At 42.1% G+C, this 11,659-nt stretch overlaps 1 protein-coding gene across 2 annotated transcripts in view; it reads right to left on the bottom strand.

The window, feature by feature from the left end:
* Nucleotides 1-5,190: 5,190 nt before the first annotated feature.
* The window catches only part of LOC109873120 (platelet-derived growth factor receptor beta), a 28,588-nt gene continuing 22,119 nt past the window's right edge, over nucleotides 5,191-11,659 (bottom strand). For both annotated transcript variants that reach the window (XM_020464667.2, XM_020464666.2), the window contains 4 exons: nucleotides 10,722-10,821; nucleotides 10,503-10,608; nucleotides 10,137-10,408; nucleotides 5,191-9,884 (listed from right to left, as the gene is read on the bottom strand). In XM_020464667.2, coding sequence (XP_020320256.1) covers nucleotides 9,722-9,884; nucleotides 10,137-10,408; nucleotides 10,503-10,608; nucleotides 10,722-10,821 — 641 coding nt within the window. In that variant the 3' untranslated portion in view covers nucleotides 5,191-9,721. The remainder of the gene's footprint in view (nucleotides 9,885-10,136; nucleotides 10,409-10,502; nucleotides 10,609-10,721; nucleotides 10,822-11,659) is intronic.

Here is an 11,659-nt window from a genome sequence, read left to right as displayed (position 1 = left end):
TGCTAGCACATGCGCAGATCAACTGCGCAACTTTATAATTCTGATTGAAGGCTTTTACATTTTATTACTTTTACATGTAAGGGATGAACACTGACGTTCTGTACACTAGCTTGAAAATAATGGACTACACGGCGTGACGAGGCGGAGCCGAGGTGGAGCCAAGTCTCGTTGCGGAGTTCATTTGGACAGAACCGAGGCGTTTATCCCGCTATACCACAGTTGCCAAAGAAAACAATACTAAAGCACACATTTACGGGTAGCAATAAAAAAAAATGCTAATGATAATTCATTATTTCTCATCTTTTGGTTGCTTGAGACGCAACCCAGTTCTACGTGTTGGCAACATTCTTGTCCCTTGCTTACTAACTAGACAACACAGTCTCGACCTCTGCAGCCAGAATAACCGCAAAGTAGTTGCATTTGTTCAGGATATTTTCTGTTGATAGTCATTCAAATACATCCATAACAATGAGCTAAGTATGCCTGGCATAGCTAGAAAAGGTTGCCTTCTCATCGAGCCCTGAATGCAAAGTTCTTTGGGATAGGGGGCAATATTCGGAAGTTTGGATGACTGAGGTGCCCAAAGTAAACTGCCTGTAAGTTCAAATCAAATCAAATTTTATTTGTCACACACACATGGTTAGCAGATGTTAATGCGAGTATAGCGAAATGCTTGTGCTTCTAGTTCCGACAATGCAGTAATAACCGACAAGTAATCTAGCTAACAATTCCAAAACTACTACCTTATAGGCACAAGTGTAAGGGGAACAAGAATATGTACATAAAGATATATGAGTGAGTGATGGTACAGAGCGGCATAGGCAAGATACAGTAGATGGTATTGAGTGCAGTATATACATATGAGATGAGTATGTAAACAAAGTGGCATAGTTAAAGTGGCTAGTGATACATGTATTACATAAAGATGCAGTAGATGATATAGAGTACAGTATATACATATACATATGAGATGAATAATGTAGGGTATGTAAACATTATATTAGGTAGCATTGTTTAAAGTGGCTAGTGATATATTTTACATCATTTCCCATCAATTCCCATTATTAAAGTGGCTGGAGTTGAGTCAGTGTGTTGGCAGCAGCCACTCAATGTTAGTGGTGGCTGTTTAACAGTCTGATGGCCTTGAGATAGAAGCTGTTTTTCAGTCTCTCGGTCCCAGCTTTGATGCACCTGTACTGACCTCGCCTTCTGGATGATAGCGGGGTGAACAGGCAGTGGCTCGGGTGGTTGTTGTCCTTGATGATCTTTATGGCCTTCCTGTGACATCGGGTGGTGTAGGTGTCCTGGAGGGCAGGTAGTTTGCCCCCGGTGATGCGTTGTGCAGACCTCACTACCCTCTGGAGAGCCTTACGGTTGTGGGCGGAGCAGTTGCCGTACCAGGCGGTGATACAGCCCGACAGGATGCTCTCGATTGTGCATCTGTAGAAGTTTGTGAGTGCTTTTGGTGACAAGCCAAATTTCTTCAGCCTCCTGAGGTTGAAGAGGCGCTGCTGCGCCTTCTTCATGATGCTGTCTGTGTGGGTGGACCAATTCAGTTTGTCTGTGATGTGTACGCCGAGGAACTTAAAACTTACTACCCTCTCCACTACTGTTCCATCAATGTGGATAGGGGGGTGTTCCCTCTGCTGTTTCCTGAAGTCCACAATCATCTCCTTAGTTTTGTTGACGTTGAGTGTGAGGTTATTTTCCTGACACCACACTCCGAGGGCCCTCACCTCCTCCCTGTAGGCCGTCTCGTCGTTGTTGGTAATCAAGCCTACCACTGTTGTGTCGTCCGCAAACTTGATGATTGAGTTGGAGGCATGCGTGGCCACGCAGTCGTGGGTGAACAGGGAGTACAGGAGAGGGCTCAGAACGCACCATTGTGGGGCCCCAGTGTTGAGGATCACCGGGGTGGAAATGTTGTTGCCTACCCTCACCACCTGGGGGCGGCCCGTCAGGAAGTCCAGTACCCAGTTGCACAGGGCGGGGTCGAGACCCAGGGTCTCGAGCTTGATGACGAGCTTGGAGGGCACTATGGTGTTAAATGCCGAGCTGTAGTCGATGAACTGCATTCTCACATAGGTATTCCTCTTGTCCAGATGGGTTAGGGCAGTGTGCAGTGTGGTTGAGATTGCATCGTCTGTGGACCTATTTGGGCGGTAAGCAAATTGGAGTGGGTCTAGGGTGTCAGGTAGGGTGGAGGTGATATGGTCCTTGACTTGTCTCTCAAAGCACTTCATGATGACGGAAGTGAGTGCTACGGGGCGGTAGTCGTTTAGCTCAGTTACCTTAGCTTTCTTGGGAACAGGAACAATGGTGGCCCTCTTGAAGCATGTGAGAACAACAGACTGGGATTGATTGAATATGTCCGTAAGCACACCAGCCAGCTGGTCTGCGCATGCTCTGAGGGTGCGGCTGGGGATACCGTCTGGGCCTGCAGCCTTGCGAGGGTTGACACGTTTAAATGTTTTCCTCACGTCGGCTGCAGTGAAGTAGAGTCCGCATGTTTTAGTTGCGGGCCGTGTCAGTGGCACTGTATTGTCCTCAAAGCGGGCAAAAAAGTAATTTAGTCTGCCTGGGATTAAGACATCCTGGTCCGTGACTGGGCTGGTTTTCTTTTTGTAATCCGTGATTGACTGTAGACCCTGCCACATACCTCTTGTGTCTGAGCCGTTGAATTGAGATTCTACTTTGTCTCTATACTGACGCTTAGCTTGTTTGATTGCCTTGCGGAGGGAATAGTTACACTGTTTGTATTCGGTCATGTTTCCGGTCACCTTGCCCTGATTAAAAGCAGTGGTTCGGGCTTTCAGTTTCACACGAATGCTGCCATCAATCCACGGTTTCTGGTTTGGGAATGTGTTAATCGTTGCTATGGGAACGACATCTTCAACGCACATTCTAATGAACTCGCTGTTAGTCAGGCCCAGAAGCTAGGATATGCATATAATTAGTAGTATTGGATAGAAAACACTCTAAAGTTTCCAAAACTGTTAACATAATATCTGAGTATAACAGAACTGATATAACAGGCAAACACCCGAGGAGAATCCATCCTGGAATTTGTTTTTGAGCACACCACTCATTATAATGGCTGTCTATGGGAATATCAATGGAATACCTCCCAGATTGCAGTTCCTAGGGCTTACAGTAGATGTCAACAGTCTTTAGAAAGAGTTTCAGGCTTGGTTTTTGAAAAATGATCTAAAATTTGTAGTTTTTCTAGGTGGCTCCCATTTTGGCTGTAGTGTTGTGGCGCATATCGGTGAGGGCGCGCACTTCGTTATTTATCTCCGGTAATGAACATACTATTCTCCGTCTTAAAGTTGATCGTTTATTTACATATTAGGGTACCTGAGGATTGATTAGAAACGTTGTTTGAATTGTTTGGGCGAAGTTTATTTGTTATCTTTCGGGATTCATTTGTATGCATTTTGAATGAGGGAAACCGGTGGTTTACTGAGTCAAGCACACCAATTAAACTGACTTTTTTGGGATATAAAGAAGGACTTTAATCGAGCAAAAGGACTATTTGTTATGTAGCTGGGACCCTTGTGATTGCAAACAGAGGAAGATCTTCAAAGGTAAGTGATTTATTTTATCGCTATTTCTGCTTGGTTGAAAAATGTTTGTAATGCTTTTGTATGCGGGGCGCTGTCCTCAGATAATCACATGGTGTGCTTTTGCTGTAAAGCCTTTTGAAATCTGACTAAGCGGATGGATTAACAAGAAGTTAAGCTTTTAAAGATGTAAGACACTTGTATTTTCATGAATGTTTAATATTGCAAATTTTGTATTTAGAATTTTGCACTCTGCAATTTCACCTGGATGATGTCGAGCTGGGGCGCTAGCGGCACGCCTATCCCAAAGAAGTTTAAACTATGGTATATTGGCCATTTACCACAGCCCCTCGGGCCTTATTGCTTAATTATAGCACAACATTGTTGAATACTCGTTTATGATTGGCTAGAAGGGCATTCTAGAGTTGACAGTTGGAAAAGATTTCAGGACAGTTAGAAAAGATATCGGGACACCTTGCAATCATGACACAATATGCGCCTACACAATGCAGGCCATACTTGCTACAAAGTTACAGAAAGCTAAAACCTACAACCATACAAACCGAAATGGGATACATTGTAAACGCTGGCCCAACTAGGAAAAACATAGCTAGCCAGCATAGTTTTTAATTTTTTTATAGAGACATAGTTTTGGGGGAGCATCTGGTGACTTAATGCAGTGAGTGATCTGCATGAATTTTTCCGGTCCCTTTGTTGCAGTCATGACCAAGTGGCGCTATGCTGTCAAATCCTCCCACATGTTTCTAGTTTGAACAGCTGTTTTCAGCTACTGGTATCTTTTAATTCGATTGTCATACTGGTAGGTTTTCTGGAAACAAACTATTTAGCTCGCTTCTAGTCTAGTGTTAGATATGCAATGCGATCTCCTCATAATGAACAGTGTTGAGTGTCATGACAAGAAGGCAACCTTTTCTAGCTACCCAAGGCAATCGGACATCATCAGCTCATTGTTATGGATGTATCCAAATGAATGTTAATAGAAAACAGCTTAAGCAAACGCAAATCCGGCTACTTGCTTTTATTCTGGCTGCAGAGGTTGTGACTGTGTTAGCCATAGCTAGTTGGCAGGCTAGCTACAGTAGCAAGCAAGGGACTAGTATGTTGCCAGTGAGCATGGCAACAGAGCATATAGAATGAACAACTCTGTCGCGTCCGTATATGTTGAACTAGTCGAACGAAAGACTGGGTCGCATCTCTAGCAACCCAAAGATGCGAAAGTATGAATTATCTTCTAAAAATGAAAATATAGTTTATACCTGTAAATGTGTGCCTTGATATTGTTTTCTTTGGCAATTGTGGTGTATGCCTGATAAACACCTGTTATGTACATTACCTTGGAAAAATGAACTCCCCAAAGAGACTCTCCTGCTTCATCCATTGTTTCCAAGGTAATGTACAGAACGCCGATGTTTATCCCTTACATAAGTCTAAAGATTGCTCAGAAAACCAGGTGTTTTAATTAGTGCATGCTTACTTCGATTATGACCTTACGCCGATTAAGATCAGCAGAGTACGGCGTTTACATGACTAATGCCATTTTTACAACATAACAACGTTCACAGTTAATACAATGTATTTACAGATGGTCAATTCAATTAGACATGAGTGGAAATGATAGTGAACATCTTTATTGCATGTACAGTAGAATGGGCTGCCCATTATTCATTTTAACGGATATAAAAAATATGCAAGCAAATGCCTTTAAAAAACAACTCGCAGTGCATTTGCTGTGTAGCAATGTATGCATCTCAATTAACGTATGGAGTTCATTAAAAATAGAAATGTGCACCTTTTTTCCCGTCTAAGATGTTTAGATATCGACAATATTTTTCAAACATCCCTCTGCCGCTTGCCTTTCCATCTTACTATTATTTACAATTTAGATACCTAACAGAACAGGGAACACATACATGTTTTGCCAGCCCTGGTTACAGTAAGGAAAAGTGTATATTTAAGCAATAAGGCCCGAGGAACTGTGGTATATGACCAATATACCATGGCAAAGGGTTGTTCTTATGCACAACACAATGCGGAGGGCTTGGATATATCCCTTTAGCCTGGTATAATGGTCATATACCACAAACCCCCGAGGCTCCGTATTGCTATTATAAACTGGTTACAAAAATAATTAAAAGTAATTTTGCATTATATCTGTGGTATATTGTCTGATATACCACAGCTTTCAGCCAATCAGCATTCAGGAACCTACCCAGTTTATAAATAAGAATATACTACCATTGCTTTGATATAGAGGTACCATACATTACAGACTGTATACAAATGATACCATACCGAGAGTACAAATTGAAAGATTATGAAGAAAATGTTAACAATAAAGGCACTTCATTTGAAATTAAACCACATGAAAAATCCTTAAAACAACATTAAAACTCAGTCATTTAGTACAACTCAAGAAATTGCATGTAAAGTATCAACTGCCCTTTCAATGTGTCTGAGTTAACACTCAAGGATACATGCCACAGACCTTTCAATATGGAGTTGGAAATTCAACAGCATTTTGTACAAGACAGTACTCTAGCCAGGCAAACAGATTAGAAACAATGAATATATACTATTGATGAAAAATGTAACATCACAAATGAATTCTGGCATTTACAATCAGTACCTTTTAATATGCTGACGAAACCTGATGGAACAACCCTGACCTTGGAAGGAATGAGATGTAGTGCTTAAGGGGGGAATCTGCAGTTCAAACAATAACAAAGCCGGCACCCTGCCCCTGTTTTGGGCAAACAGCTTGAGGGATGGGGCTGGAGAAATGCAACCTGCAACCTGCCCTGCAACCACAAGGCAGCTGCTTTGGCGGTGTCTGAGGTGGAACTGTGTTAAGCTTACCATTTGCTTCCCAGTCCAAACAGTTTGCTTATATACAGTGCAATCGGAAAGTACTCAGACCCCTTGACCTTTTCTACATTTTGTGACGTTACAGCCTTATTCTAAAATTGATTAAATAAATAAAAATCCTCATCTATTTATGCACAATACCCCATAATGACAAAGCAAAAATATGTTGTTAGAAATGTTTGTAAATTTATAAAAATGTAAAACTGAAATACCTTATTTACATAAGTATTCAGACCCTTTGCTATGAGACTCGAAAGTGAGCTCAGGTGCATCCTGTTAACATTGATCATCCTTGAGATGTTTCAACAACTTGATTGGAGTCCACCTGTGGTAAATTATATTGAATGGACATAATTTGGAAAGTCACACACCTGTCTATATAAGGTCCCACAGTAGACAGTGCATGTCAGAGCATAAACCAAGCCATGAGGTCAAAGGTATTGTCCGTAGAGCTCTGAGACAGGATTGTGTCGAGGCACAGGTCTAGGGAAGGGTACTTAAAAATGTCTGCATAATTGAAGGTCATCAAGAACACAGTAGCTTCCATCATTCTTAAATGGAAGAAGTTTGGAACCTTTTACTGAGGAGTGGCTTCCGTCTGGCCACTACCATATAAGGCCTGATTGGTGGAGTGCTGCAGAGATGGTTGTATTTCTGGAAGGTTCTCCCATCTCCACAGAGGAACTCTAGAGCTCTGTCAGAGTGACCATTGGGTTACTGGTCACCTCCCTGCCAAGGTTCTTCTCCCTCGATTGCTCAGTTTGGCCGGTCTTGGTGGTTCCAAACGTCTTCTATTTAAGAATGATGGAGGCCACTGTGTTCTTTGGGACCTTCGATACTGCAGAAATGTGTCGGTACCCTTCCCCAGATCTGTGCCTCGACACAATCCTGTCTTGGAGCTCTAAGAAAATTATTTCTATGTACTCTCAGAAAAAAAGGATTTTGGCATTATTGGGGAGCGTTGCTGCAATTGGCGTTTTTCCAGCTGTGCCTATAGGAGAACCCTTTTTTGGCTCCAGGTACAACTCTATTGGGCTTCATGTGGAACCCTCTGTGGAAAGCAGTGGGGGGTCCTCAGAGAACCATCCTCAGTGAATTTCAGAATATTATTTTTTGGTGAAACATTAAGAAAGTTATCCTTTTTAGATAAAACTATGCTAAATATATTCACGTCACCAAACAATTGTTTAAAACACACTGTTTTGCAATCAACGTCTACAGTAGCCTCAACAGCACTCTGTAGGTTAACACCACGGGGGGTGAAGCCGGAGGACAGCTAGTGTCCATTCTCCTCTGGGTACATTGACTTCAATACAAAACCTAGGAAGCTCATGGTTTTCACCCCCTTCCATAGACTTACACAGTAATTATGACAACTTCTGGAGGATGTCCTTTGACCTATCAGAGCTCTTGCAGCATGAACTGACATGTTGTCCACCCAATCAAAGGATCAGAGAATGAATCTAGTATTGAAAGCATAAGCCCAGCTAGCTAGCACTGCAGTACATAAAATGTGGTAAGTAGTTGACTGAAAGAGAGAGAAGGACAATAGTTGAACAGTTACTTTTACAGAACGAATACATTTCTTCAAAAATGAAGATCAAAGAGAGGGAGAGCTATATTTTGTTTCTTTCACTTTCACTTTCTTAGCTAGGGAATGCAGCTAGCTAGTTTAGCCTACTCAAACTCCCGGCTCAAACAGAGATGGATGCTATGTTACCTAGCTGACTATGGCTATCCAACAGTGGATCTCTTCCAAGTCAAGGTAAGCTTTTGGTTTGATTAATTTATTGCCACCGGGGCCGCCAATGTAACGGCTAAACTGCTTGCTAACTGTACACTGTACGGCAATGTAGTGGGTTTACTAACGCATTAGTTCTAGTAGCTCTGTTGACTTGACGTTAGATAATATGGTGACAAAGATGTAGTCTGTGTTTTTTTCGCCTGGTCACAGAACAGCTGTTATGTTGTGCACTGAAGTCCACAAAAGCCAAGGGAAAAGGTGAGAGGAGTAGATGCAAGAAGGAATTCTACAACGATCAAAGGGATCATGCTGTTTGTATGTGGCTGCTATGAAATTGAACTGTTTGAGTGTGATCAGGGGTGTATTCATTCCGCCCATTCTGTTGAAAAAAAAAGCTGAAATGGGGATAAACATAACTGAATTGGTCCAATGGAAACTCTCGTTTGCAACTGTTGGACTAATGATCACACCCTAGATCAGCCAGATGCAGGCAAGATTGTGCAAGGCGGATGAATGTGTCAATGTCTGTCACCTTGATTACTCAAATTTCTCTCGACTTGTGCGCGCCTATGTTTTAAACTCATTAATAGGCTAGGTTTTTAGCAAACTCATGATGGGTACAGGGAAAATTAGAGTATCATGTAGTAGCCTAAACTTATCGATGTTACGTTGAACTGGGTGAATGGAATAGGAATGACAAAAAAAGGGTTGTTCAAAGGGTTCTCCTACGGGAACAGCCAAATAACCCTTTTAGGTTCTAGATTGCCTACACTTCTAACGCGAGTGGGGCGTGTGTTGCTTCATTACAATGATCGCAAGAGATCGCTCCAGTGCAGTTCCACCTCCAACACGCCAAAGCATCCTATGCAAGCTGTCTGCTATCACCGGTTAAAGCTTGATCTGATTGAATTTAGGCCCATGTTTCGAGGCAGTGTTTGTTACAGTGTTTGTTTACAATCCCATTGTTTACAAACAGTGGAGTTAAAGCAAGCTTATATGTTGGGTTCTGATGGGGTAGGACAGTTAAGCTAAGCAGGCATTTATAAGTTATATTCTTCGAGAATCAATGGGTATATATCATTCATTTAATAGTCCCAAAAATGTATGCCTCAATTTATTGAATCGCTTTTTCAAAACATTATTTTGTCTAAAATTGAGAATGAGTAGTGCAAATATGAGGTGCATTATTGCAAGCTTACATTCTCTTTAAATTATATTTTTTTAATGATTGAAATTAAATATATTCCCATGCCAAATATACTTTTCTTTACAGTTTGACAACTTCAATTTGATTACATTTGTATATAATATTACCATTGCCATGTGTCAAACTGCTGATGCTTTTTTTGTGAATCATAGCATTACAAGGGGAAAAGTACCTGAAAGATATACAGTATATTACCAATATACAAAAATAATAACGATATAATGTTTCCTAAAAGGGCCTACAACATTAGTGTTTAACTAACAACACACATTGTCATGTACAACATTGTCCTATACAGTAGACACCTCTAACTTCAGCTCTCTACAGGAAACTCTCCTCCACTTCAGGGACACATGGAGACTGGGGGAGCTTGTCTTCTTGCGTGGGGGCAAGCACCGCTTCCTCTGTGGGTACTGGTTCTTCTAGGGGTACTTCTGGTCCATCCAGGGAGGCTGTATCAGCCTGGTCGGTTGTGCTCGGAGGACTAAGAAGGCAGAACAAAGATTGTTTTCTACATTATTACTGCTTTATTCATGTCAGAGGAAAATCAATAAGACCGAGTGTCAACTGGAAATCATTCAAAACAATAAGCAATAAACAAAAACCAAACATAAGAAAAGATTGTGCAGAATCGGGAAGTCCTCTGACTCACGCAGCCACACTCTTCCTGTGGCAAACAGCCAGTTTGAGTTGACAGACAAGAGACATATTCTGTGGAGAGAAGATCCTACGTTACCTTGATGTACTCTGTGTGGCGGTGTCCAGCACCTCACCACCTGCTTCTGCCTCTTTGGCTACATGGATATCTGGGATGGCGATTATGTAGTCAGTCTGGGAGGGGCCAGCCTCCGTCCCAGTCTCCTCTATCTCCCCTGTCTCCTGACCCGTTCGATCACCTGAGGAGTGGTCATCTGAAGACACAGCCGGGTTCCCTGCTGGTATAGGTTTGGACCTGATTGCAGCATGGTGGTCGCTCTTCAGAAAGATCTCATTCACCTGGGTGTATTTCTGGGATGGTTTGGAAATTATATGGAGTTATTAATACATGAGCAATCAAAATAGTCATAGTCATAGTTTTGAGAATTATTCTAGTTTTCTATACCTTTTTGTAAGCATCCGTCAGCAGGTTTCCCGTCAAATTAACCAGAGAGGAGAAGAGTGGCCTCTTCTTGAATTTCTCATCCCAACACTTGCACATGATATCATAGCTGAAATAACATTTTTATTCAGAGTGAATTTCACCTTGTCCTATGCTTGCATACGTTATTTGACTTATAACCACAAAGCTCCTACAGACAAAGAGAGACAGATGAGGCCTTACATCTCGTCTGTAGCATGAGCAGGTTTAGGCATCCTGTAGCCTCTCTTCAAGGCAGTGTAGAACTGCTCATTCATGAGAATGCCAGGATAGGGCGTTCCTCCTGAAGTTAGGCCGAAACAAGGTATATACAGTGCATTCAGCCCCCTTGACTTTTTCCAAATGTTCTTACGTTACAGCCTTATTCTAAAATTGATAACTGCTTTTTTCCCCCTCATCAATCTTCACACAATTCTCCATAATGACAAAGTGAAAACAGGGTTTTAGAAACAAAAAAACAGAAATACCTTATTTACATAAGTATCCAGAACCTTTGCTATGAGACTCGAAATTGAGCTCAGATGCATCTTGTTTCCATTGATCATCCTTGAGATGTTTCTCCAACTTGATTAAAACTCAATTGATTGGACATGATTCGGAAAGGCACACACCTATTTATGTCTCACAGTTGACAGTGCATGTCAGAGCAAAAACCAAGCCATGAGGTCAAAGGAATTGTCCGTAGAGCTCCGAGACAGAATTGTATCTGGTGAAGGGTACCAAAACATTTCTGCAGCATTGAAGGTCCCCAAGAACACAGTGGCCACCATCATTCTTTGAAACCACCAAGACTCTTCCTAGAGCTGGCTGCCCGGCCAATCTGAGCAATCGGGGGAGAAGGGCTTTGGTCAGAGAGGTGACCAACAACCCAATGGTCACTCTGACAGAGCTCCAGAATTCCTCTATGGAGATGGGATAACCTTCCAGAAGGACAACCATCTCTGCAGCACTCCACCAATCAGGCCTTTATGGTAGAGTGGCCAGGCGGAAGCCACTCCACAGTAAAAGGAACATGACAGCCTGCCGTTCGCCAAAAGGCACCTAAAGGACTGTCAGACCATGAGAAACAAGATTCTCTGGTCTGATGAAACCAAGATTGAACTGTTCGGCCTGAATGCCAA

The sequence above is a fragment of the Oncorhynchus kisutch genome, linkage group LG28, assembly GCF_002021735.2.
Source record: "Oncorhynchus kisutch isolate 150728-3 linkage group LG28, Okis_V2, whole genome shotgun sequence".
NCBI lineage: Eukaryota > Metazoa > Chordata > Actinopteri > Salmoniformes > Salmonidae > Oncorhynchus > Oncorhynchus kisutch.
Note: the sequence above shows the minus strand (reverse complement) of the source record. Positions and strands in the feature narration are given on the sequence as shown.